The 27,772-nt window shown below is 55.0% G+C and overlaps 2 protein-coding genes across 2 annotated transcripts; both read left to right on the top strand.

The window, feature by feature from the left end:
- The first annotated feature begins 1,329 nt into the window (after positions 1-1,329).
- Positions 1,330-3,883, top strand: FOXC2 (forkhead box C2). The gene has a single exon (XM_026494647.4). The coding sequence runs from the start codon at positions 1,525-1,527 to the stop codon at positions 3,028-3,030; it is 1,506 nt and encodes a 501-aa protein (XP_026350432.1). The 5' UTR covers positions 1,330-1,524; the 3' UTR covers positions 3,031-3,883.
- Positions 3,884-12,276: 8,393 nt separating this feature from the next.
- FOXL1 (forkhead box L1) lies at positions 12,277-13,627 on the top strand. Its single transcript, XM_044382570.3, has one exon. The coding sequence runs from the start codon at positions 12,514-12,516 to the stop codon at positions 13,549-13,551; it is 1,038 nt and encodes a 345-aa protein (XP_044238505.2). The 5' UTR covers positions 12,277-12,513; the 3' UTR covers positions 13,552-13,627.
- The last annotated feature ends 14,145 nt before the right edge of the window (positions 13,628-27,772 follow it).

Raw genomic sequence — 27,772 nt, 5'->3', positions numbered from 1 at the left:
GGCTGGCTTCATTGTTCCCGTCCTTGGGAAGCCCGGGAGTCAGCTTGTCAAAGGGAATTTATCTCTGGGAAAAGGAGAGGCACTGCAAAGCTGGAGAAGGTGGACTGCGAACATCTACGCGGGAGGGGAATGCGGAAAATTAGCGGAATTATTCCACTCTCTTTCCCCAAACCCTACAAAATTGCTCACGGTGACCCGGGCGATTTACCGAATCCGCGGCGCACTTGAGGATTAAATTCTCAAGATACTGCTACTTTCCCCACTCCACCGCCTTTCCCCTATAGATGCCGCGGCCTGCCTCCCCCCGTGGAGGTGAGGGACATTCATTCAGTTTCTATAATTCGCCTCTAAAAGCTTTTATGTTATTCTTGACGGCCCTGAACCTGGAAACTGTTGAAAATTAATAATTTTTTTTTGTTTAGATGATGACAACATCCAGGGGAGGCCCCTTCCATACCAATCCAGCACGATTGCTTTGAATCCATTACACCTGGGCCCCGATAATTAGGAAATCTAATTATTCGCCTCATCACTCATTAATAAGAAAAATAGTCCCAGGGTCTTTGCAACTTGCAAGGTCTTTGGGGAGATATTTGACTACATTAATCAATTCGATTTTATATTTCAAACTAACTTTATCTGCAAAGGAGCACGGGATTTTGGGTTGGGTTTTTTGTTTTGGTTTTTTTGTTGTTTTGTTTTGTTTTTTTTGTTTTTTGTGTTTTTTTTTTTTTTTGCTCTGGGCATGTAGGACCATGAACCAAAATGTGATAATAGAATAAATTTTAATAAGATATCACTCTTTTTAAAAAATCTTTTCAAGTTAACACTGAACTGCAGAAAACTCTGGTTCTGAGCATCTGGGTCTTAGAGCCGACGGATTCCGGCGCTCCTCGCCCTGATTGGTGCCAACTCCACACAGCTGCCGGGTTATTGGTCCGAAGTTCCCGGAGGGGGCGTGGCCGGAGGAAAGTAAAAACTTGCTTTCAGCAAGAAGACTTTTGAAACTTTTCCCAATCCCTAAAAGGGACTTTGCCTCTTTTTCCGGGCTCGGCAGGGCAGCCACTCTGGACCCCGGCTCGCTGACCCTCAGGGCTGCTTCTTTGCTGGGGGGCTAGGAGAGCCGCCTTCCCCCTCCTGGCGCGGAGAGAGCGGCCGGCCTCGGTCCACTGCGCGCGTGGCGTCTCCACTGCGTCCCCGGCCGCCAGCTCCGGCTGCCACCAGCCGGTCCCGAGAGCAAGCGAGCGAGCAGGGGCCGGCGCTGCGCTCGCCGGGGCGCGCCCTCCAGGATGCCGATCCGCCCGGTCCGCTGACAACGACCGTCCCTTCTCCGCGCGCAGGCGGGCGCCGAGTGCCGGCGCCTCCCCCACCTCGCCCCCAAGGCTTCCCGGCGCCCGGGGCTCCCCCCGCCGGCTCCCTTCCTCTCGCTCTCTCGCTCCCTCGCTCTCTCGCACTCTCTCGCTCTCGCAGGGCCTTCCTCGCGGTGCGTGCGCGCAGGCGGCGGCGAGCCGTCTCGGACGCAGCATGCAGGCGCGCTACTCTGTGTCCGACCCCAACGCCCTGGGAGTGGTGCCCTACTTGAGCGAGCAAAATTACTACCGGGCGGCGGGCAGCTACGGCGGCATGGCCAGCCCCATGGGCGTCTACTCCGGCCACCCGGAGCAGTACGGCGCGGGCATGGGCCGCTCCTACGCGCCCTACCACCACCACCAGCCCGCGGCGCCCAAGGACCTCGTAAAGCCGCCCTACAGCTACATCGCGCTCATAACCATGGCGATCCAGAACGCGCCCGAGAAGAAGATCACCCTGAACGGCATCTACCAGTTCATCATGGACCGTTTCCCCTTCTACCGGGAGAACAAGCAGGGCTGGCAGAACAGTATCCGCCACAACCTCTCGCTCAACGAATGCTTTGTCAAGGTGCCCCGCGACGACAAGAAACCTGGCAAAGGCAGCTACTGGACGCTGGACCCGGACTCCTACAACATGTTCGAGAACGGCAGCTTCCTGCGGCGCCGCCGGCGCTTCAAGAAAAAGGACGTGCCCAAAGAGAAGGAGGAGCGGGCCCACCTCAAGGAGCCGCCCCCGGCGGCGGCCAAGGGCGCCCCGGCCGGGCCCCCTCTAGCGGACGCCCCCAAGGAGGTCGAGAAGAAGGTGGTGATCAAGAGCGAGGCGGCGTCTCCGGCGCTGCCGGTCATCACCAAGGTGGAGACGCTGAGCCCCGAGAGCGCGCTGCAGGGCAGCCCGCGCAGCACGGCCTCCACGCCCGCCGGCTCCCCCGACGGCTCGCTGCCCGAGCACCACGCTGGCGCGCCCAACGGGCTGCCGGGCTTCAGCGTGGAGAACATCATGACTCTGAGAACGTCGCCGCCGGGCGGCGAGCTGAGCCCCGCGTCCGGGCGCGCGGGCCTGGTGGTGCCGCCGCTGGCGCTGTCCTACGCCACCGCGCCGCCCGCCGCCTACGGCCAGCCGTGCGCGCAGGGCCTAGAGGCTGGGGGCGCCGGGGGCTACCAGTGCAGCATGCGCGCCATGAGCCTGTACACCGGTGCCGAGCGGCCCGCGCACATGTGCGTCCCGCCCGCGCTAGACGAGGCCCTCTCGGACCACCCGAGCGGCCCCACGTCGCCCCTGAGCGCCCTCAACCTCGCCGCCGGCCAGGAGGGCGCGCTCGCCGCCGCGGGCCACCACCACCAGCATCATGGCCACCACCACCCGCAGGCGCCGCCGCACCCGCCGGCTCCCCAGCCCCAGCCGGCGCCACAGCCCGGGGCCGCTGCGGCCCAGGCGGCCTCCTGGTATCTCAACCACAGCGGGGACCTGAACCACCTCCCGGGCCACACGTTCGCGGCCCAGCAGCAGACTTTCCCCAACGTCCGGGAGATGTTCAATTCCCACCGGCTGGGGATGGAGAACTCGACCCTCGGGGAACCGCAGGTGAGCACCAACGCGAGCTGTCAGCTGCCCTACAGATCCACGCCGTCTCTCTACCGCCACGCCGCCCCCTATTCCTATGACTGCACGAAATACTGACCCGCCTGGCCCGCTCCGGCTTCGCCTCCCACACCCCGACCTCTCAGACAGTTCAGGCTGCAGAGACGCAAAAAGAACCAAAACATGCCCACCAACTTTTTCTCAGACCCCGGAGCAGAGAGAGCACGCGCCAGCCTCAGCCCTCCGTGAAGCTGCAGGTAACTTTAATTCGCTGCCCCGTTTCTGAGATCCTAAGAAGCTCCCCCGTGAAGGGACGCAGCCCAGCGAAATGAATATTGATTTTAAACCCCCCTCCCATACCAGGATGGTTGTGCTCACTGCTCCAGCTGGGGTTTCAAAAAATTAAGTTACGGACCAAATCCCATAGCGACCCAGTAATGACTCTCTGTAGAGACTCCCATAGGTCTATGGGGGCTTCTACAGATTACGTTTGTGCTGTGTGTAATTTTAAATTTCTCTAACCATGCTGTACAAATGTGTGGATTTGTAATCAGGCTATTTTGTTGTTGTTGTTCAGAGCCATTAATATAATATTTAAAGTTGAGTTCACTGGATAATTTTTCATCTTGCCCAACCGTTTCTAACTGCCAAAATGAAAATTCAAGAAACCTATGTGGGGTTTTTACCCCCTGTACACTTACGAGATACAATTCTTTTCCCGTTGGTAGGTCTTTTACAAAACAAGGAAATAATTTATTTTTTGTTGTTGTTGGCGGATAAAGAAGTCAAGTATCTGATACTTTTATTTACAAAGCGTGATGGTTTTGTATAGTAGATCCCTCCCCAAGCATTCCTAAAAGAAAAAAAAAACTTTAAAATTTAACTTCACCTGTGTTTGTCTTATGTGGTCTTAATTGTTGTACTTACCTTAAAATAAACCCATGTTGTTTCTCTGCCCAAAGTCCGGACGGTGTGTTTGTGTTCTCGAATTTTTAAAAAACAAAGTGCATTCGCAAATCCACCTGTTTTGATTATTTTTGTTACACAGGTGGGTTAACTCATAGACGTACACAGAGGCTCACAGAGGAATGGGGGCACTCCCCTATTGTCTTGTTAGTGATGGAAAAGGCTTTCGATTAATTTAGATGCCACCCTGGCCTAGGCAGTGGAGAAACAGCCCTGGCTGGATGTGGTTGCCTGAGGGGCTGGGCACAGTCCTGTCTTTTGCTGTATATGCTTTTTGCTAAGATGTAACAAAACACGTTGATTGTCGAAACCAACAGCACCATTACATCTCAATGTCCAGCCACCCCCGATTGAGGAGGCAAAGGAGGGGAAAGATAAGCCTGTTCCATTAGCTAACTACTAGGAACCAGGGGGAGTCCTGCTTTCCTTCCATTTCCTAAAATGCGGACTTCCTTCCCCACTGTAATGGTTTTCCAGAAAAGAATTTGAAGTGGGCAGGAGAAAGTCCAAAGGGGATTGATTCCTGAGCATTTAACGACCACTCCCGGGGGTGGCTAGATCAGAGGTGGGTTTCAGAGCCTCTTCTTGGTTGGATTTCTTAATCCTTACCCTATTGCAGTGAAAAATTGTGAAGGCTCATCGGCCTTCGAAAATAATTGACAATGCTTTTAGAGTTCTAAATTTATCAACTCTCAGGACTTTAAGTAACAGGGAGATTATTTGCCTTTTCAATTTTGGTATCTTGTCTTTTAAAAAAATTTAAGAGCAATGAAACCATTGCGAGGTGTGGCTGGGGCAGGGGACGGTTTTGTTATCTGTTTCACTGGCCCAAATGCACAACTCTCCTGCTGGTCTCCGCGTGTGAATTTTGAGGCCAGAGCTCCAACTGGGAATGAGTTTCCCACCCAAGTAGGTGAGCTGTACTTTGCTGAGAGGGAAGCTCCTTGTGAACTTAACATTTCACATGATGATGAGTTTTCCAAAAAGTGATCTTCCTTGATGCAGTGCTGCTGAACATAACCTGGGTTTGTGTTGCTGTTTGAACCATGGCAGTTTTGTCTCGAAGTCATGCTGAGATAGAACTGGGGGACGTGTGAGCATAATCAATTTCCCCACATGTGCAACACAGAGTCTTTCGATCTGTAGTCCCAGAGGTGGCTGGCGGGTAAGACATAAATGCAGCGTTTTATTCCTTTTTGTAGTGCTCAGGATCCGGGAGCCCCAGTGCGGGCTGCTGGACCTCCAGCAGGCCCCCAGGCCCCCAGGCCCCCATGCTTTGGTGGAGTGAGCCGGACCAGCCAGCTAGGAAAGCGAGGGAGACAGATAGTCCCCTCTCTCCTCCGCAGAAGAGGCCAACTCTCCTTGCCCGGCTCTGTACTCTGGTTCCACTTTGCTCCTGTTCTTGAGATGATGTTTGCGGCTGGATTAGAGGAGACTAGTCTAGCTGGCTCTCTCCTTCCCCAGATTTTTCATGAGTCCGCCCTGAAAGCTTGCCCTCATCTCACGATTTGGAATTCAGACGAGGTCTGAGAGACACACAGGAAATAAAGGAGAGAGAATTGGGAAAGAATTGGGTGAGATCCGGGCTGCCCCTGAAGCCACACTGGGATCTTCTATCTTTGGAGAGACCACTGAAGGTAGTCCCTGTGCGCCGGGCAATCACCCAAGTGAGCAGCTCAAGAACGGTCCGGGCACCCGGTGGAGGCCACTGCCAGGGGTCCTTCCATTTCGCTAGGGACGTGGGCAGCTCGAGAGATTGCGTCTGGGGTTTATCCAGGCCTCTGGAGTCGGCAGAGGGGAGGGGTGTGTAAGGCCTGGGTGCGCTGGGGCGCCCCCAGGCCCGTGAAAGCTTCCTGAGTCTGAGGCCCGGGGGCCAGGGTAAGTGCGGGTTAGCTCCGCCAGAAGGCCGGCCCTGTGTGCTGGGCGCCGCGCTCAGAGCTGGCTGGGCTCAGCATCCTCGCAGTCATTCCGACCTCGGGCCTAGAGACTGAGCGGCCTCGGGGCGTCTGTTGCTCCTCCGCGGGGTACGGAGATCCAGCAGTGCGAAGCTGAGCGTCGCGGGGCGGAAGCGATCCGGGGCCGCCTTGAGGGTCGCTGCCGTCCCTGCGTGTCTGTTGCCCGGCGCGCGGGACACAGGCTGTCCTTGCTCCACGTATCCACTAGCCTCCCCTCGCTTGAGCCGCTCGGTCCTCGGTCCTCGGGAGGCCCAGGGCCTATCAGGAAAAGGGGAAAGTTGGTTGGGGATGGAAGGACAGAAATGTTGGTCGCAGGCTGCCAGGACTCCTCGGCCGAGCAGCTCTGCGGTCCGCCAGGCGCAATTTGCACGAAGGCACGTCGCATAACCACGTTCCTTCCTGATCCAGTAACATGGAGTTAGCGAGGCAGGTCTCAAAGATACTGCAAATAAAATGCAAGCAACCCCAACACCGCAGCGGAGACCACTGCCCACAGAGTTAACCCTGCCTGCCCTATTGGCCTTGGCTGCCACTGTTTCTAACCAGGGCCCCCGTTCTGACAGACATGGGCGGCTGGGAAAGACTCCGTGGCCTCTGAGAATCCCGCACATTCCCAGACCCACAAAGGCTGCAGCTTGGGTAGCCCCTGCTTCTTGTAAGACTCGGAGACATGCCCCAAGCTCACCGCTTTCCAGGAGCGGGACTGTGTGTGTGGCCCAGCCCAGGTCTCTCTCCCCAGGCCGGACTTGGGTCTGTGGCCAGGTGGTCTTCATCCCCTGGTTCAAGTAGCCTAACCCCACCCACACCAAAATCAGTGGTGACGTGTGTCCTCTAATTGCTGGAACACCAGGCTAGAAATCCCAAGGCCAGGTGATGCTGTGTGAACATATCACTTCCCTCCCTGGTCTCAGTCTTCTCATCTATAAAATGACCAGGTGCCTGGAAGGGCATTTGGGGCAGCCCAGCACCTTCCTTTCTAGCAGAGCCATGCTGCCATGATGATGGGCCCTCACTTATCCCCACTCCCCTACCTGGCTGGCAAGAAATAAATATCAGAAGTGGGAGGGAGGAGCAGACGTGGGGTCCTGGGAACTTTGGTGCTTGGCTCATAAATCTTTCGGGGTCCATCTCCTCTCCTTTACTCCAAGACTGCCTGGGGTCACCCTTGGGCCTGGGAGAGGCTTGTGAGCTGCATTCAAAGCAGAGACAGCAGAGTTCCCTGAGCCCCTGGTGCCTGAACACTTGCCTCATCCCTCCTCACCACCCCCCCCCCCAAATCCCAAACACTGCACAGGGTGTTAGCCCAGGTTGGTGTGATTGGAATTCATTGATCACCATAAACCTGAGGTGGGCGGAGACAGCGAACCGACAAGAGAACCATTAATTAACGGGCAGAACCAGGTTTCTCAGGAATGTGCTGGGATCTCAGGACCTGTGCCTGGTGCCTCAGGGCATGGGTGCCTGCGTTGTCCCTGGGGGACACTCCTGACTCTCTGGGTGTGGTGGACGCGGAGAGAGACCTGAGGTTTTAGGCCTTCGGTGCAGCCGGGCCAGGGATGGCTGGCGGGCTGGACTCTAGGTGAGCAGGACCCATGGGGCCAGTGCCACCAGAGAGGGCCTTTTGGCACCACATACTCGAAATGCTTTCCCAAACTCTGAGAAGCATTCCCTGCCTGCCTCCTTGTTGCCTGGCCTCGGCTTGCCAAGGCGTTTGAAATGTTTGCTTTTTGACGGAGGCATGTAGGGAAGGGGGTGGGATGTTTCAGGGAGTTTGCAGTCAGGACCGCCACTGGGCCCGAGTGGACGCCCCTGCTTTGATTTGTGCCAGCCTGTTCCGGGCTTCGGCGACATTCCTGCTTCACAGCAAACACAGGAGGACACGGCCTGTGTAGAATTCTGATTCTCGAATGTGTGGCGCTGTGCTCAGGTGGTTCTGCCAGTGGCAGGCTGGTGGGACCTCATCCGGGGGCTGCGTGTGTGTGTGTGTGCGTGTGTGTGCACGCGCGTGTCCGTGTGTGTATGTGTGTATGAAAAGCTGGTGTGAAGGGAAGGGGGTGGGCTGGCAGATGGACCAGCTCCCTGGCCACACACGTCCCTTTAAGGAGATGGACTTGGGGAGCTTGGGGAGGGCTGCCCCAGTCTGGGGGACAGCTCTGTGCTCAGTCTGTATGCCCACCCAGGCTGGAGGTCACGGAGGCCAGAGAGGCCCCTCTGACCCCTGGCTTAGTGGCTCTGGGCCCTGGGTCTTACCTTTCCCAATGGCCCCATGGGGGCTCGCTCTCTGCCTGCGTCTTGTTTTTACAGCGGCTTCTAAGCCGGATCCACACACACCAACTCAGGGCCTCTTCGAAGGCCCACGGAGGGTTCGCACGACCTCGGCCGTGCCGCCCCAAGCTCTCTGGGCCCATTTCTCAACTGAGAAGGGATAGGATCCTCAAACAGGGCTATTGCTGAGGATGTGTGAACCCAACACACGACGGGAAAGTCCTCTGGTAGCGCCCAGGCCGCAGGAGGGACTCGCTGTGAGCTGTCGGGATCCAGCCCAGACGAGCTCGGATCCGTTGGTCTCAGGTGACCATGTGTGTCAGGCTGCAGGCTGACATGCCTTAACTGCCCCTGTGTTAGACCCTTTAAATTATTGCTGGGAACAAGATGAGCTCTGAAGAAATCAGTACTTTGGAAAATCCCGCCCTGCTCTCTGGGCTCCAGCAGACCTGCTGAGTGCTACATTCATGGCTCAGCTCCCCCAAGAGAAGCAGCAGAAGACCCTGCTCCAGACACCCCTCTCTGAGCCTCTGCAGACACCTGAGGATGTCAGGCCTCAGAGAATCCACCTTTGCAGGAACCCGTGTGCATTCCAACACCCTGTGCTGCTACTTATGGCCTCCACTGTCTGGGGTGTTCGCTGCCCATTCCAAATCTCATCTGTAAAATGGGCGAATCTATCACCCCTGTCTTTCATCGACGCTGTGAGGGTTCTCGAGAGCACTTCCACGGGACCCTCGGCATCCACACGCAGTGGTCCTATTATAATGGGGCTGTCACACCTCCTCATGTTGACGTCCTGGCCTCGGTGTCCTGGTCTGCAGAGGGGAATAATGAAGACTCCTGTTTCTTAGAGCCGAGAGGAGGAGTGACTTAATCCAAGGGGCATCTTAGGAAGGTGCCAGCACATAGTAGCGTTCAAGACATCTTAGTTATTACTATCGTCCTTGTCATCACCACCTCCAGCGTGTTTAGGATGTCAGTAAGGGGACCTGGCTGAGCAGGTCCTGTATCTTTCCACCACCCCCCCACACCTACTGCAGGCGTGGGAGATCGTTCGTTCGTGTATATATTATATGCCTTGCCAACTGTCTGCGCTCAGAGAAAAGTAAGGCCGATATTTGGGAGGTGCCGCAGATCATCCTTAACTTGAGTGTTTGCTTAAGGAGCAGAGGAAGGGTAGATGCCTGCGGGCGGGGGGGGGGGGGTAGGAAGACCTCCTGTCTCTCCCCTCCCCTCAGCCTTTTTCTCTGAGGTCTCTTTGGTCTTGCCGGGTGCCCTCCTCTGCCCAGCCTGCCCAAGGAGCAGGCTTTCTCCCTGGGTGCTGGGAACTGTATTCTCTGCCCTCATTCCACGCTGATCCCAGAGTAGGAACCCCCACAGTCCTTCAGGGAGCATCCACGCAGGCTGGAAATCTCAGGGCTTTGCTGCGGGCTGGGAGATGCGCTGCACTGACTTCAGAGACGAATGCATGTTTGGGGCGATCTGAAGACTACGAGCCTAGGGAGAACTCTTAGTGTCCCCATCTGGCTCTCTAGGATACCCAGTCAGCCTGGCTGCCTCCCAGGCTCTTCTGCGCCCCCCCCCCCCCCCAGCAGGCCTCAGATAGGGCCTCAACACACCGAGCTTCCGCACGAGGGCGCATCCGCACTCAGACGCCAGAGGCTGGTGCCCTGCGCTCCCCGGAAACATGCCTCAGCGCGGGGCTCCTTCCGACAGCGGGCTCCTCCTAGGCTCAAGTTACAGACTCCTGGCCTGGGAGCCCAGGGTTCCACCCCGCGCGGGAGCCGGGCCGGAGCGCCACGCAGTTCTAAGGCCAGAAGGAACCTCCTGGAGATGCTGCAAATCTGCAAACGCGCGGGGCTGGACGTGCCTCTCCAGACCGCGACCAGAAGTTGGTTTTTTTTTTTCTTTTTTTCCTATCAGTGCCCCGCCCACCAGCCGCGCGGTCTCCGCCTCCGTCCGGCCCCTGCCCAAACTGGGCGGTGTTTATTATCTTACGAATTCAAGCTCAGATTTGCCTTGGAGTTTAGAAGTAGCGCTGCGGAGGCGCGCCTTTCGGGAGAGGAAGGGATTGCGTGCTGGACTTCGGGTGCCGGGCGAGCTCCAGGGAGGGCTCCGGGGGCGCAGGGGTTGGTGCGTAGTGACACCCACTGGTGTCCTCCTCTGGGTCTGTTAGAGTGGGGGCTGAGGCTGTACTTCGAGCTAGATCCAAGCTTGAGCTTGCCGGGGCGCGCTGGTCTGGAGAGGTTGGGTGACCCAGCGGACTATGGAACCGCGGGTTGTATACGCTCAAGCATTGGGGTGTTTTTTTCACCCCAGGGTTGAAAGGGGTGCTCCGATGAAAGCCAGAGATCCCGAGAGAGGACAGCGCCCCGCCCCCTCCCAGCTAGAGGGCCAGGCTCAACACCTAGGCCGGAGCCAAGCTGGGCTGGACGTTTGGCCTAAGTTAGAAATGCAGCGCCCCGAAGGGAGGCCCGGGGGTGTCCCAGCGCCTGGCCTGGCTCTCCCTCAAGCCTCGCCTGCACCCAAACAGGTTTTTCGACCCTGACTTTGACTTCCTTTCGCGTGTGTCAAACTTACCCACTTCCCTGCTATGTGGAACCCCTGAACATACGAGTTACTTTATGGATTCCCCATTTTGGCATGGGATTCTCCCGTCTTTCCCTTGTTCAGGGAAACAAGCAGATGTCGCCTGCAAGCAGATGTCGCCTCTCTGGGACAGCGGCCGGGGCTGACCTGCGGCCCCATGCACCGCAATGCCTCCTGCTCCCTTTCCTGCAGAGCAGGGCGGTGGGCCGCTCCTTCGCCCACCTGCCACCCTCACCCCTCCCTCTCTTCTTTGGCATCCCCACAGGGTTTACTCAATGAAACGCTAATTCAATTACCCCAAGTGGTTTTTTTTTTCTTTTAAAAAATACTCAGCAGAGATCATAAATAGGAACTAATGGCACTGATGCTCCCGCCCCCACCCCCGCGGCGGCGGTGGGACAGAAGACACTTCCTTCTGAAGCAGCATCATTCAGGGTTTTTGATTCAAAGCATGACGTGGCTGAATGTAAAATGAGACAGGGGTGGGGGCGCTTACACCCCAGGGTGAGTGGGTGGGGGGGGTGGAGAGCAAGCAGGCTTCCCAAATGCTTAATGTAATCACGGGCCAGCTGCGTGCACTTGTAAAGTTGTTATAACCCCCCTCCTTGTTATAAACAGGAAAGCACAGAATATAAAGCAAGAGACCCGCATTCACAAATACCAGCTCTCCCGCGACAGCTGCCAAATTCCCCTTTTATGGTGTTTCTCGCTTGCAACCTCAGTCCCATCAGAGAGACCTTAGCCTCTCCCCCCCTGACCTCTCCAAACGGTTTTATTTCAGAACTAACCTCAATCAAGCCGTGGACCAGGTACCCCTGCCCTCTCTAGCGCCCCAGCACCCTGTGGCTTGGCTTCCGGAGAAGCTGGTCTCCTGGAGGCCTCTTCTGGGTCCCCAGGGAGCCCTGGAGGTAGAGGCTGGCCCCCTCCAGGATACCAGGCCCCCAGGGGCGAGCACTTCCAGCTCCCATAGGGCATCCTGATGGTTTCTCCAAGGAGGGCTGCATCCTCTTCTCCTCTTCTCCTGAGACTCCCAGACCTCTCAGATAGACACGCCGCTCCCACCACCCAAATTATCGAAAAGCTTTCAAAGACCTCAGGAGGCAGGAGTCCGTGCCATCTCCACATCTATGAAGCCTGAGAGAAGAAAAGACCTTTTGTGGGAGGCTCCGCATAACTGGGCTCCCCCAGGCCAGCGGTAAAACTCACCCCTGCGCCCCCGCCCATCCCCACCTCTCCTTCCTGGCCCCGCAGACCCCGCTCGGAGCCACCGCGGTCCACATCCTGCCTCACTGACTGTGTGTGCTTACAGCGTCAAGGGGTGGACGTGATATTTCAAACATCAGATCAGTGCGTTTATATATTGGGTGCCCGGAAATTTTTCCAAATAAACACAGCTTGATTCAACTTGGGTGGGCGGACTTATCAACAGACTAATTCTATAAACAAATGAAGGAATAGCCCCGAAACCGATTGGCTGGTATCAAAAAGACACGTGGAGGGAAAAGCTTGGAGTTTTTCAGCAATGAAATTTTAATTAATGTGGGTGGGCTGAGCGCACAACGACTGTTTATCATAGACAATTTATTTTCCAGCGCTAAGTCAACATATAATAGCAAACTTACAACAATTATTTAACATTTTTAAAGCCATGAAGGGACAGAGCACGGAGCGGCCAGGGAGAGCGGCGGAGCGGGAGGCAGACGCACCGCGGGCTCCCCGGGAGGGCCCTCGCGGCGCCCGGCGCAGTCCCTAAGCCGCTGGGTCGCCCGCGTCGCGGGGAGCGCGGCGCCGGTTCCGGCTCGCCATGAGCCACCTCTTCGGTCCCCGGCTGCCTGCTCTGGCCGCCTCACCCATGCTCTATCTGTATGGCCCCGAGAGACCCGGGCTGCCTCTGGCCTTCACCCCCGCGGCCGCTCTGGCCGCGTCGGGCCGGGCGGAGCCCCCTCAGAAGCCGCCCTACAGCTACATCGCGCTCATAGCCATGGCGATCCAGGATGCGCCCGAGCAGAGGGTCACGCTGAACGGCATCTACCAGTTCATCATGGACCGCTTCCCCTTCTACCACGACAACCGGCAGGGCTGGCAGAACAGCATCCGCCACAACCTCTCGCTCAACGACTGCTTCGTCAAGGTGCCCCGCGAGAAAGGGCGTCCAGGCAAGGGCAGCTACTGGACCCTGGACCCTCGCTGCCTGGATATGTTCGAGAATGGCAACTACCGGCGCCGGAAGAGGAAGCCCAAGCCAGGCCCAGGGGCCCCCGAGGCCAAGCGGGCCCGCGCGGAGACGCATGAGCGCGGCTCGGAGGTGCAGCCCCGGGCGGGAAGCGGGGCAGGGCGTTGCGGCCCTGCGACCCCCCACCAGGAGGGAGCGCCCGTGCGCCCCTCGCCCCTCCGGGATGGCTCCTCTCCACCCGCGCCCCTCCACTGGCCTGGGCCCGCATCTCCGGAGGAGGACGCTGGCGACACTGTCCAGGGCGCAGCGGCCTTGGCCATAGGCCAGCCAGCGCGCATGGTGGATGGCCCCGGGTCCCCTCAATGCCCTGCTTCCCAGGGATCCCCGAAGAGCTCCGACAAGTCCAAGAGCTTCAGCATAGACAGCATCCTGGCGGGGCGGCAGGGTCAGAAGCCCGCTGGAGGGGGCGAGCTCTTCGGGAGCGCCAAGCCGGGGCCGGGAAGCTGTCTGGGTGCCTCGCTTCTGGCCACCACCTCAAGCCTCCGACCGCCTTTCAACGCTTCCCTGATGCTCGACCCGCATGTCCAGGGAGGCTTTTACCAGCTCGGGATCCCTTTCCTCTCCTATTTCCCTCTGCAGCTTCCCGACACCGTGCTTCACTTCCAGTAAAGCCAGCGGTGGCACGGGTCCTTCCCCTACCCTGGGCTGAACTTGCGAGCGGCCAGAGGTCCCACCGCTGGGGGAAGGAGCCGCGTTTTTTTGGTCTTTGTTTTTTTTTTTTTTTTAATGATGTTTTCTTCTGCAACGTGTGGATCCTGGGAAGTGTTACCAACTTTTGTGCTCAGGTGGGCACGGTGGCCTGCCTCCTCTGAGGTCAGCTTTCAGGAGCACCGTCAGAGATTTAAAAGACCCTGCCTGACTAGGACTTGGGCATCTCAGACCTCCTACCGCTAGAGCAGGAGAATTCCCTGACCTTAGGGCGGTCTAAGGTTGTGATCTTCCACTACCCAGCACAGGTCCTTCATTCCAGAGCAGCAACGGCCCAGACAACGGGGGTGCAGGACCGAGGGACGCAGTGGGGTGCTTTCAGACAGAGCCACAGTCTGACTGGGGCCAGCTCGGTTGTCGGTTGTGGCTGTGGGTCAGGCCTTGGCTTTGAATCCATGGGGTGATGGGTGTTCGCAGCTGGGTTTGTCCCTGAAGTCTAGTTGTGGGGACACTGGCAGTGACCCCTGTGTTTCAGGTTCTTTGGGAGATGCAGGGCCTGGTGAGAATTTACAACCAATGTCCAGGTGGAAGCTAAGAAACCACACTTGTATTTTAAATAGAGAATTTCTCTCTTTTTTCTTTCTAGACAGTAAAAGGAATATGTTATATTCTTTGGCTAGATGCTTGACTCTTTTTACCACCACGATTGCCCTGTGAAAATGTCTGTATTAACAACCTCTATTAAGAAAGCACACTGTATGTAATAGCATTTTGTTGCATTATGATAGCCCGCTCGTCAGTACCCGTGATCTCCAAGACATGTTACCAACATCAGCAGGCGTCCTGTCTTGCTGCTTTTGGTTTTAAGATCAAAAGATAGCAGAGAACACCGGAAGTGTGTGGGGGGGGAGGTGTCTTAGACACAGAAGATTTTCCATTTGCATGTTTTTTCAAGATCTAGGTTTGATTTTTGCTACATTTTCCAGAATTGTGTAGTAAAGACCACCTTTAATCAAAAAGGTTGGATGCAACAAAGACAAAAGGCAGATACTGGGAGAGATGGGTCATGCTGGACCGAGAAAGGGAGTCTTGTCATGCCTGCTGGACGGTGTTTCTCTGGGTCCCAGAGAATAGGAGGCTCGGTCAGAGGATTCTTTCAGACATTCCCAGCTGATGACATCCCAGCCTGCACCCAGCTCCTCCCTCCAAGCCCCTACCCGGGTGGGCCTAGAGCCTGCAGCTAAATAAACACCTTATGGAGGTGACTGGAAATCTGGGGGGTGGGGAGCAGGAAGGTGGGGGGGGACGGGGGGGGCGTGGGTTCTGCAACAAAGATCTGGTTAAGAAGATGGAGATTTTTATAGCCCAGTTCAGCTTGGAACTTTTGGGAAGTGCATCTAACCTCTTACAGTATCTCTCTTTGGGTTGCCTTGGGAGGGAAACTGAATTTCCTGAACCTCCAGGTTACTTTAACTTTATCTGATGTGGGAAAGGCACAGTAAGTCATGAGTTCTGGAGGTAGGCTGCAATAGGTCTTCAAAATTACTTTCAAAATAATTTCCAGGACTTATATAAAAATGAACACAAACTTTATAGCAAGAGAGCCTATTGGTTAATATACTCAAAAGGACATTGCAGACAAGCATAATTATTAATAATTAGTAAGCACAGAGTTGACTTTCTGAGAATTTATTCTTAAAGCCATGTGCTACTGACCCATAAGTTTCCTTGAGCATATTCGGCCCAGGCTGGTGGGAATGTTTTGGTGAGCTGCACAGTGTCCTTGATTTTAAGAACTTTGATGAGATCCCATTGTTGAGATCCAGGTTCACCGTGATTAACCGACAATGTGTAATGTGCGGTGCAAGGGCTGTCATGGGTTTTTGTTATCCCGAAGTCTCAGCCTCTGTGAATAAAACTGTTTTTTCATTAACCTCTCAGTGACTGGCTCAGTGGATGACTGGGGGGCATAAGCACACAGTGTACCAGGAGAGAGAACTCGGGGATTATATGTGGGAGCTCTGTCAGCGTCTCAGGGGCTCCGGCATCCGAGGGTGGGTTCCCACAGGCCGTAGAGTAAGAGCAGAGAAGCCTGGGGCCAGTGGGTGCTGCCGGAACATCATGGAAACTCCACGGTGTAGGTTATGTTTTTAATTTTTCCTTTTAGTGTTTGACTTGCTATCTCACGCGTTCTGTTAATTTACGATGGCTGTTTTCTGGAGAAGCCAATAATCTAATCCTGTCATTTTAAAGAGATGGCATTTTAGAGTTAAAATTCCAAGAAGTAGAATATAAACATTATTTTTATGGCTCAGGAAAAAAAGGCAGGAGTACGTATCTGCTTTGTAAGAGTGTTTATACACACATGAAGAGGAACTCTGTTACCTAATCCTCGCATTCATCTGGGTTGGGGAGGCTCAGGGGGATGGACGGTACGGCGACGGGGTCTATGGAATCCCTACAGTCCCATGAAGATTCCTTCCTACTGAAGAAAAAGAGGACCTGTCGGTCTGAGCAATGCACAGAGCTGTGCCAGGGCTCCGGATTGAACCACGGGCTCCAAGCTGTAGATCAGTAAGACCAAAAAAATGGTTTCTACTCTTACTTAGAGCAAACTCTCCTGTGTATTTAGGGCAAACCAGAAGCAACCTTATCATTCTACTCTTATGCAATCTGAAGGCCTCCTCTGTGCTCCCTTCTAAACAAACGGAAAAGACTGTTTTTCTGAAAACGATCTTTGGTTAGAGCTCAGTGCGCACGCACACACACACACACACACACACGCTCACACACGTACACACACGCACACACACACGCTCACACACGCACACACACACTGATGAATACACTGATCGTAATGGGGATATAGCGGGAGTACCGTGTGCAATGATAAAGACAGAAGCGTGTATATATGTACACGTGGGTGTGTATACGCACGCATGTATTTGTATGTGTGCACGTGTGTATGTGTGTGTGTTTATGTTCTGTACACAGGAATGCGCAGAAGTTCATCTGTTTTTGCATATACGCGGACAGATGGGCTCAAATCAAGCGCTGAATCCTTTCAAATTAATCCAAGTATTGATACCTTCAGAAAGATTTTCTTTTTCCATATAGTTCAAGCCCGGGAAAAATTGGGTTTTGCACTATTCTAATGAAACTAACAAAGATTTCATTAAAGAATCTTGGAAGACACACCAACGTCGAGACCTTTACTTCTACGGCTTGCGCAAGGGTAAGAGAACTTTGCAAAGGCCTTTTGCTTTGGTTTTGGCTGCCGGTTGGCTCTTGTAGCAGCTAATGGCCCTGCTGGGTCTCAAATGCCTCCAAAGGTTTTCCAGAACCTGAACAGGCTGAGATTCCACTTTGGATCTAATTGCATCTCTCCGTGAAGAATGCCACATGCGGTCTTTACCGTTTCACGAAGTGCGGTCAGCATGTAGCCACGTGCGGGTTAAGGAACTAGCCACGCGTGATGTCACTCTGGTAACATCAGAGACGCGGGTGACGTTTCCAGGAGCGGGAGGCACTCCAGGGAGAGCAACGACTTCGTGCACTTGCCATCTTCATGGGAGCTGTCTTGCTTGCGGGAAGCAGAGCTGGGTCCGTTGGGTAAAAAATGCACTTGGTAATAAGCAAAGCTCATTGTTTAAAAATAAAGTGCATGGGTTTGTTGGAAAGGTAAAATTCTTGGATCCACATCTCAAGCAGTTCTTAAAAATATGTCTGAATACTAAACGGCAAGTTCTCTGCTCCACTTGTCCTCATCCAGGGGTTCCCTGCTCAGGAACCCCAGACTGGGGGTCCTCCAGGGCCGGGCAGACGCCATACACGTGTGCAGTAACCTGGAGGTGAGCAGTAGGAGGAGGTGGAAGCCGGGCAGAACCGAGGGCTCTGCCTCTCCCAATGGCATCCAAAGCCCATTTCGCTGGGCAGACCGCGGGAGGGGCACACAGGCCCGATGTGTATTCAAGCCCAGGGTCTACAGCATGGTGGGCAGATGAGAGCGAGTGCGAGATTCAGTTCTGCCCCTGGAAGGCTGCTGTAAGGAAGGGGGGTAACCAGAAAACGTGTTCTAGGTCCTGGGGGTGTACATAGTCAACTCTGTTGTCTTTATTTACCCTGGCGGTGAGGGGGGAGAGCAGAGGGGAGGTGGTGGGGCAAAGACATGCTCCTAACCTTTTTCCATAAGGAATGAGAATCAGGGATCCAGCAGGAAACAGAAACCCACTTACATGGGCCGATGGAAAAGGCTAGGGTGGGGGGACTGTTTGAGGGGGGCAGGGGAAGGGCAGCTCCATGGGGAGCTGGGATGAGTGTGGTTGCAGCCACAGTGTTGGCACAGGTGGGAGCCGAGGAGCAATACCCCAACCTCTCTCCTCTCCTGCCTTCTAGCCTCATGTGGATACCTCTGATTGGCTGACCCTGCTAGGAGTCCAGCCTGTAAGGGAGTCCAGGTAAAGCAGTACATAGGGTCAACCTACAAGGCCAAGAGGGGCTGAGAATGCACAGGGGTGGGGGCGGGGCAGACAGACTGTGCCCAGCACGTGGGAGGGGGGGAAGGGTGGGTCCTTCCTTCAGGGCCAGTCGTGAAAACTGTCCGAACCGCACTGTTGGTCCAAGAGCCAAGTCTTGGATGACACTGGCAGCTACCGCTGGCCTTCCAGGAGATCGGACTCTCCCACCTGCCAAGCTTCCAAGAGCAGTGACTCTAGACCTATCAGAGACCCTCTTAAGGAGGCAGGGCCTGGGTCTGGACTTAGCTCCTGGAGGCGCTGTCCCTGGCCATACAGTCTCTGCCTTCACAGCTTTGAGCCTGAGCTGCTGGGGGCTGTGAATGGCTCTACATGGGTATCTCTCGGTTCACTGAGAATCTAAAACAAAGTCGCCTTTTACTAAAAGTGTCCTGACTGTGGCTGGTGCAGTCTCCTCCTTGAGGCCTGTGTGGACCTCACACCGGTGAGGGCATCCTCCAGCCCGAGTGCAGAGGAAGTGGGGCACAAATGAAGCGTCTGGGCCCCAGGACGGCATCTAGGTCAAGCCCTGTGGGAAGGGCGGAGGGGTACTCTGGTGTCCACAGGACCACGTCCCCTTGGACAACACCAAGTTTAAAGCACGACTCAGGTCCTCATAATGTGCAATGTAAAATATCAGAAATATCACGCCTCTCATTACTCCCTTACTGACTTGTTACCGTTCCGTAGGTTGAGTTGGGGTGGGGCTGGGGAGGGGTATGTTAACCGGGTGAAGAGTGTGTCCTTGGCGCCCACCAGGCAGAAGCGAATTACCCAGCTCTGCCCTTTTCTGCTGTGTGACTTCAGCAAAGTGACCTAACACTTCTGTGCCTTAACTTGCTCATCTGTACAAATGGGGATAGCATCGGTAACGGCCTCACAGATCTGTCCTGAGGGGTAAAGTAAAATGATGGGTATAAGTTCATGAAACAAGGCCTGCCCTGGTCCCCATCTCAAAATGGCGATCACCATGATGCCTCCTGCACACGGAAAGCGCTCAGTAAATGGGAGGCCTGTACACAGCGAGCCTCTCATCGGAACACTCTGGTTTTAGGGCCCGTTTGTGCCTTCCTAGTTGTGCAATGAAATCAGGACCCGACAGCTCTGCTCACGTATTGTAATTCTGGGGGTAGCACAAGGCTTCTGGGGCTGACTTCTCTGGGTAGGCTGGGACGCGGTTTCGTCTCTTCATTGCCCCGTTACACCTCTTGAGAGGCTCCAACCATTTGAACATGAAACCAGAAGCAGGATAAGCCACGATGCATGGCGAGGGGTCCTAGGAAAACCACAGGAGAGCCAATTCCGCGGGCCGAAGAGAACAAGGTCCTTTTGGCGTTTCCTCGCTTCACGCGGGAGTTCAGAGGGGCTTCCCAGGGCCGCTATCTAGCCATTGTGAACCCAAGGGCCTTGGGAATGAATGCAAGTCTGTATTTCTGCCCTCAGCACCAGGGCTGCTCCTGCAGGCCAAGCAGAGGCCCCAGCCCTCTCCTGGGGAGAACGGGACTGGCCCAAGGAGCAGTGTTCCTTAAACTCTTGGGTTTCATAGCCCGCCTTATAAAGTGTAAGGGACATTTCTTTAAATGCTGTGGCTAAATATAGCAAGGGCTTGGTCAGCTAGAACATTTTTAGAAAGCACATTACAAATCAGGAATGTTTTAAAGAAATAAATAAACTTTCCCACATTTTTGGACTTTGAGTCGGCACTGTGGGCTCCATCTTGGGAGCCTGATGGTGGGGGGGGGGTTGTGATGAATAATTCACATTGGGGCTCCCGCTGGTGCCCGAGTCCCCTGGCAGTGACTTCTTCCTTCCACGAGGCATGGGTGGGAGACATTGTCAGGTTGAGGGCACCCCAGTGTCTGAGGAAGGGCCACCCAGTGACTTAAGGAAGTGGGGATTAAAGAGAAATAAATCTATTTCTAGCACGTTCCATGGCTCGTCTTGTCTTGTTCTGGGTGTTCGCTGGACTTCCACATGAGAGGAGAAGGACGCCGGGGGCGGTGATGCCCACCCTTTCTATTGCAGGGCTGCCAGCAGCTCTGGCCCCTTCCAGGGCCAGTGTCGCGTCCCCAGGGACCCCCATCGGGTGGGCCTGTGGTGGGACCGGACGGTGCGTCTCTAAAGGCTGCTCGGGCCAGTCTGCTCAGCAGCCAGAATTGAGAGCCACACCGGTGAGGGGCCACGGCTGTCGCGCTGGTCTGTGGGGGTCGAAGGACCATCCCATGCTTTCTTCTCACCTGTCTGTACTGTGCTCGGTTTCTACGTGATGGGAAGAGACTCCTGGATTCTCTCCATGACCTCAGCTGTCCTTCTGTACTTCGGAAAGCAGTGCCCTGCACTAAAGCTGCCGTTGGGGTTTACGTGTTCACGGAAGAAATGTGGACCATGCAGGAAAGTACTGGAAAGGGAGCAAAGCTGTAATCCCCGGATCACCTGTAACAATCCCACCTCCAGGAGATTCCAGAAGGCTGGCACTTCGAGGCTGCTCTGGTAGATCCCTCTGGATGGGCAAAGGTGCACGGCACACGCATGCATGCACGCACATATGTGTGTATAAACTGCCTTTTGCTTCGTCACTGCCAACACCCTCATCATCATCGCCCGGTCACCGCGGAGCTGCTCTACGTTCTCTGTGCAGGGACACACGCAGTGCTGGGGACAGAGACCTCTGTAAGGCCCACCCCTTCACTGCGACAGCCCAGCAACAGAGGGAGATGAGCCCAAATAAGTTTTGCTTACTTACTTATTAAAACTTTTCGTTTTGATATAATTACAGAATCACAGGAAGGAACAAAGAAATGTCCAGGGAGGTGAGAGACACTCATTTCGTACAAGAATTCTTAAGTCATTCTGCAATCTAATTTTCATTTCTGGCACCGGGGATTGGGGACAGAGACCCCCACCAAGTAATGGCTGGTTGACAGACCTGCTCAATGACCTCCCTGTCCCCTCCCTCCGGGTCATGGGGGCGCCACACTGGCTTCTGTGTTCGAGCCATGCCAGACCCCAAGTTCTGCTTTCATGTACGTTCCTATTCTTCTAGCTGTCACGGAAATACCTGCCGGTGAGCAACGGGACTTCCGCTGTCCGCTGTGCTCGGTGGGTCTCTACCTGGACTGAGCCCTGGAAGGGGCTTTACAAAATACTGATGGCGGGGTCACAGCCCCCGATGGTATGTCAGAAACCTCTCCAGATGGTCCTAGTGTGCAGCTGAGTTCAGGAACCAGTGGTTTCGGTATCAGTAAGGGAAGGTCTGAGGTCAAGTGCCCGGATTATCCAGAAAAACCACTTGGCACGAAGAAACAAAAAAGTAGGTTTGGGGCTGAATGAAGCAGACCAGCTGTTGACGTTACTGAAGGCTCCATCGCTCTCCCCTCCCGGGAGAAGGTATGGGCCACATCATCTCCGCCACACATCATCTCACTGGAGCATTTCAACAACCCTGTGAGCTTGCCTGGAGTCTTCCTGCCTGATGTGTGAGAGAAATCGAGGTTGCTGGAAAGGGAGGCTGACCAGGAGCACCTAGTCAGGGAGAATCTGAGTCCGAAACGGAGGCCAGCTGTTCCTGAAGCTCCCGCCCTCCTTCACGCCTTCTCGATGCCGCTGCACGGGGCAGCGTTCCACTCGGGGTGGAGGAAGCACACGCATGTAGGGACGTGCCGAGAGCAGCGGCGGGAGGGTGCGTGTTTCCCGCCATCGGGAACGTGGCTTGTACCAAGCGGCTTCTGTAATCGGTCGCTAGGCGCTCTTCAGCTATCCACCAGCGAGTGCCCACTAACCGCCGGGTCGCGGACACTCCTTAGGGGCATATAAGTGGACCAGGCCCAGGTCGTGTCCTCGAGGGTTTTGTGTGCAGGTGGGGGAAAACTGGGGAAGCAAATGGACACCCGGAGCAGCCCCAGGCAGCAGGGTTATCTGGCGCAACACGTCGATAGCCCCAGGGCTCGCCAAAGCCCGCACCGCGCGTCTTTGTGGGACCCCCACAACCAAGAACGAGCTGATGGCATTAGTCACGTTTCTGCCATCTTCTCATCTGTCTTGGCTTTTCAACTTAACGGGCCTCTTCACTTCCCAGACCGGTGAGCCAAGAAAGAGTAATTTCACGATGCTTAGTAGCCACCTTAAAAAAAAAAAAAAAAAACTAAAAAAGCAGGTGCAATTAATTTTAGCCATGTATTTTATTTAACCCCACACATCCGAAATAGGTCCATTCCAACAAGTCCCTGAATACCAGACTGTACTTGGGTACTTTACATTTTCTGTGTGCTACTAAGTCTCGGTACTAAGTCTTGGAAACCCAGTGTGTCCGGCGCCTCGGGCACCTCTCAGCAGGGAGGGGGTCATGCTGCAGGCGCCCTGGGGCGGTGCGTTCCTGGTGGTCGCGCAGCGGGCAGGTGCGGCCCCCGATTCTCTTTGGTTGCCCCTCCACACCCCCCTCTGGAAGTCTGCAGTCCTGTAGGGTCCTCGACCCCACTGCCATCAGGTCAGGAGAGCGGCACGCGTCTCTCCCCACGCTGCATAAGCTCACCGGGCGAGGGTTGTGTTGTTTTGCGGTGCTCCTTTCTTCTGTAAGCGCTAGCCTGGCACTCCACACGGTAGGCGTCTGTAACAGGTCCCAGGGCTGCGTTTTCCTTGATGACCAACTCCTGCTTGAGGGAATGTCCCTCGGCTTACGGTAAACAAGTGCTTGGTGCGTATCAGCCAGTATTTTTCGGACGGATGGGCAGTCTTACGAAGGCCGGGGCCCCCACTCTGATGTCTTCCTTCTGGGGTTGCTCTGACGCCCTTATGCCCTCAGCCCAGGAGTGGCAGTAGGGCTTAGCTGACAGGTCAACGTGGAGAAACTTAACCGGGCACTGGGGGCCCAGCCTGGCTTTTCCCCTTGGGTGTGAGCTACCCTCGGGCAGCACACGTTCTGTTTACTCTCGAGGGTCTGCGGGGGGGGTGGGCAGAGGAGCTCCACAGCTGCCTGGACCGGTGGGCACATCTGTGGCTCACCATGGCTATAAGCCACATTCTCCAACTGAGCCTTTAAAATCAATGTGTTGCCTTCTTTCAGCCCAATCCCATCATTTCCCAAATGGTTCAGAATTCAAGCAAATCCCCAGTTTTACTGGCGAGAACCCCACCAAGGGGCAAGGAGGAGGTGCGAACTCCCCAAGGCACAAAATTATATAGTGCAGGGTCGCAGGGGGCTCCCAGCTCCCAGTCTGCAGCGCGGGGGTCAGGCTGCAGCGCATGAGAAAAATGCTAGCCGGAATCGCTCTTCTCACTCTGGGCGCGCCCCTGCGGGCCAGGACCTCCCCGAAGAATCAAAGGGAGTGTGGTCTTCAGAGCAGCGTGGAAGAGACCCAGGGCTCCGTGTTGAATCTCCACAGCTTCCAGAGGGACAGGGAGCCGTTCAAACTGCAGACGCAACCTCTGTATTTATAGGTTTTTGAGTGCATTGCGTCCCATCCCCTCTGGTGAGAAGGATGCTCCCGGGAAGCTGGGATTGTGGAGATGGGGGTGGGATAGGAACAAGAGGGCGGGGCGGCAGCTGGGGACTGTGAGAAACAGGAAAAGTCCTTGGAGCTCCATTAAGAGCAGGCGGTTGTCTTTCCCAGCAACAGAAATTCTCCATGGGCCCCATAATTCATGCCGCAGAACTGAGCTTGAAATCAGCTTGGAGAAGCCGCTCTCGGTGTGACCACCGACGGCGATGCGTGTGTGCGTGTGTACACGTGGGTGTGCATGTGTATGTGTGTATGCGTGTATGTGTGTATGCATGTGTGTATGCACGTGTGTGTGTCGAAGAAAGAGGCTTTGGGGGTACAAGACGGTCCACCAGTGCCCCTTCCTCCATCCCCAGATTGGGGGGCACCCGGCCGGTGCCCAGCACTTCCTCCCCTCTGAGTCCCACAGCCATCCTTCAGTCCTCAGAGAGCTTCCCGAGCCTTTGTTTTCATTAGCAAAGCAATATGTAATAATAGTTGTTAAAATAATTGTATTTCTGTTTTTACATCTGTAAAGATTAAGCTAAACAGTATGAAGCCCATTAAACTATTTCATGACACGCTGCCGTAAATTGCCCTTCGTTCCCACTGCTACTATTATTCCAGAGTAAACTTCAGAGATCGGGCGGCTGCCACGAAGGGTTATTTATAGCGGCTCATTCATCAATAAAAAACTTCAAAAGGAATCTGTTACTCTTCTATTGGGAAGCCAAAGAAAACTCACATAAAGACAGCCCTGTTAAGAAACAAAGCAGAGGCGACCGCAGGACATTTAGTTAAGTAAAATCCTGATTTCTAACAAATACCGTGTCGCAAAAAGAGATTGCTGGCAACGTGAATCCATTTAAGCAACTCCGATTCCATTGGATAGTTAAAATAAGCTGTTAAACAGTTGTATTTACGTTGGCTTCAAAGGGCCTGAGCCTCCTTTGGGGTTTTAAAAGTGTAATAGGTTTGTGATCCTGACGTCGCGGAGCAAATCTTTTCATCTTAAGCAAGCTCGGGGGACGGACTCATCCCTTTGCCTATTGCTTATGGTTTGAATCTGCAGCTTCCTGGGCTTGGAGTAGGAAGCCGAGTCGGGGACTGGCGTAGGGCTGCAATGGTGGCAGCACCATTCCTGGAGCACGTACTCTGCTCTTGGCACCACCCTTCAGAAGCAGGTATTTTTGGCTCCGTCTTGCCGATGAAAAAACTGGAGTGGAGGAAGTCTCAGTCCATGTCCATCACACGGGCCTAAAACATGACCCATGTATGACCTCGCCTTTTGTGACACCTTAGAACCACGGTGATTTGTGTCATGTCGGTCCCGAAGCATGACCAGATGCAGCCATTTGCAGGTTCACGGACGAACCAGCCACCAAACAGCCGGCTCACCCAGGAAGGCGAACCTCAAGGTGTCAGATGCTGGGAGCCCTGCACTTTGCCTTCCTGCGCCTCCACCCTGGACAGGACCCTGGTGGGCACGATGCCCCGTATGCAGGAGATGAGCTGTGGGAAGGAACCGTGTCTGACCGACTCCGTGTTGTGAAGACGGGTGGTAATTCTGGAGGCGCAGGCCGGGACGCCGGCTGCGACAACATGGGCTCGAGCATTCACAGTCATCAAGCAATGAGCCTGCACGGGGAACCCCGCCAAGTGAGAGCATCACGGGTTTTCTGTCACTTACGTTTCCCAGGCCTGTGATGTAAGTAGTCACGTTGGGCCCATTTCACAGATGAGCAGCCTGAAGCTCGGTGAATTACTCTGCACAGGGCTGCACAGCCGGGATCGGAGAGGGCTCAATTTCGGGGCTGGCGTGGGAGGCTCGTGTCCTTCTCTCTCTGCCTGTGCCCGGATGGAAGGCTCTGGATTCAGACAGGACAGGGTCATGGTGGGGGCTGTGCAGCTTGTTTACCACACCGACCTGGCCAGGAGGCCGAGTCAAGGCGGAAAAGCAGGACGCCCCCTGCTCGCTGAGCTGTGCCCCTCGGAGAAGGTGGTGCAGGAACCAGCCCTATCTGGACTGGAAATCTGGCTTTGCTACTCGTTAGCAAGTTACACAGCCTCTTGGAGACTCAGATTTCTCACCCCTCAAATGGGGTAATGACATCAAGGCGGTGGTGAGGACTGAATGGGATGAGGTCATTTATCTGCAGGGACTGGCGCGCCTGGTACTCACGGCGGCGGGCATTGCCTGAGCGCCGACTCCGAGCCAAGCCAAGAGCCTGGCCTGCGGAGACTCGGGCATTCCCTCCAGCCGCGCCCCAGATGGGGCTCTTCTGCCCTCATTCTGCAGAGAGCTCAGGTAGCTTGCCCAGCACCGCACAGCTCCCGGTGGGAGAGCAGGGAGGAAAGCCGGGTGGTGGGGCTCTGCAGTCTGTTCTCATCTCTGTCTTTAGCAGACTCTCGGTGAGTGTGGGGGGCACGGGTGCCACCCTGCAGAGCACACTGACGGGGCGAGGGTGAGAGCAGGTGCTCATTCTGGAAGTCTGCTGCCCGCGACGCATTTCTCGTACCTCTCCAGGGACGCCGCCCCCGAGGATTCGCAGAGAGATGTTCTAGAGCGTTGTCCTCCAGGTGTCTAACACCTGATCCAGACGGGCAGCGTCTGTGTGCTCAGGAATCGGGACTCGGACCCTGTCCCTGGCACACTGCCTCGGATCTAAGCGGGTGACCCCCAGCAGGGCCCTGTGCTCTCCGGACTCGGTTTTCTGTATGACAAGGCCATGGGCTCCCGTGAGGGCCGAGGACTGCTGCCTTGTAACGCACTCTGGGTCTCTGGCATCAGAGTTCAGAGGGTCTCGTGTCGCACACGCCTGACCACAGGCGCTCCTTCTAGGGTCCAGACTGACTCTCAAAGGACAAGCGCTTTGTTTTCGTTCAGAGCCTTGGGGCAGGCGCCCGTCCCAGGCACGCAGAGCAGTCACCAAATTACTTCCTTCTGTGGGAACCCTGTTTATCTCCCATAGATGGCTGCCGGGGGGGCGGTTTCGGAGAGCATCTCCGATTAGGGCTGGGGACCAGAACAAAATGGAAATGCTGCCTTTTGCAATTTCCTTGAATTTCCTTGAAAGCAGTTACCAGGGAGAACAGGTGATTGCAAAGACCGGAATCACTCTCTGGCCGCGTCAGTGGGAGCTTCCAGCGCACAGCCTCCTGGCGCGGGCTTGTTGGATGCAGGACGGACCGCGAAGCTAGCGCCCACCCCGGCCTGGTGCTCCCCCCACATTCAGGGGGTCCTTTGCTTGGACCTGCCCTTCGAATTGAATGGATTCAGGGGCATTCTGGATTTGCTGACCATCTCACCCGATTTTAAAAACGCTCGGGGTTCCATAAAACCGAAAAGATATGTGCCGCACCCCTTCCCCTCCATTTTTAAACCCATGTGGATTTTAAGGGGAATTTAATCCATGTGTTTCTGATTCATTTGCTCTTAATTCATCAAAACCTTGTTTCAAAAAAGTTATTTGATGTCCAAGGAGCTTTTGGAGCTGGGCTTTAAATCTTTTCAAAGTCTCCCCTTCCCGGCTTTGAAATGAGATGTTGCCTTTTGCCAAGCATAAATGAGCTCACCAGCCGAAAAAAGGTTCCTGTTTGGTTCACAGTTGGAGACTGTGAATTCTCAGTGGGCTGTGAAGTGGGCGAAACTTCCCTCCTCCGAAGACCCGGCAGGTTCCCCTCTCCTCACGGCAGGACCCGTGTCCTATAGCACTGGCGTCTGTCTGGGAGCCTGCTCGGTGGCCATTAGCCTGGTGGCCACTGGCGGAAGTGACGGGGCCCACTGAGCCTACCACCTTGACTCTGCCTGGAGAAGGGGGAATGCTCGGAAGACACTTTGAGGAACGGTCTCCCCACATTTAGGGGAATGTAACAAGTGACTGCTAACCTCCTTATAAAGTCTGAATTTTTTTTTTAATTGGAGTAAAGCTGACAGAGCCTGAATTATTTTAAACTTTTTATGCAGGGAGGGTTAAGACATGTAGGAGAGTAGAGAATGCACACCCCCTCTCCCCCACCAGGCTTTACCAATTATCCGCTTGGTGCCGGTCTCAATTTTGAAATGAATCCTGGACTTCACATCATTTCATTATTAAATATTTTGGCCTATATTTCCAAAATATAAGGAAGGGCTCTTAAAAAATCCATAATACCGTAATCACAAATTGACAGTAAATTCCTAAATTTCATGCA

Source organism: Ursus arctos, unplaced genomic scaffold, assembly GCF_023065955.2.
Source record: "Ursus arctos isolate Adak ecotype North America unplaced genomic scaffold, UrsArc2.0 scaffold_19, whole genome shotgun sequence".
Classification (NCBI taxonomy): Eukaryota; Metazoa; Chordata; class Mammalia; order Carnivora; family Ursidae; genus Ursus; species Ursus arctos.
Note: the sequence above shows the minus strand (reverse complement) of the source record. Positions and strands in the feature narration are given on the sequence as shown.

Bases quoted from the DNA above. Each gene is read 5' to 3' on its own strand.
- FOXC2 (XM_026494647.4), top strand. From the start codon at position 1,525: ATGCAGGCGCGCTACTCTGTGTCCGACCCCAACGCCCTGGGAGTGGTG.
- FOXL1 (XM_044382570.3), top strand. From the start codon at position 12,514: ATGAGCCACCTCTTCGGTCCCCGGCTGCCTGCTCTGGCCGCCTCACCC.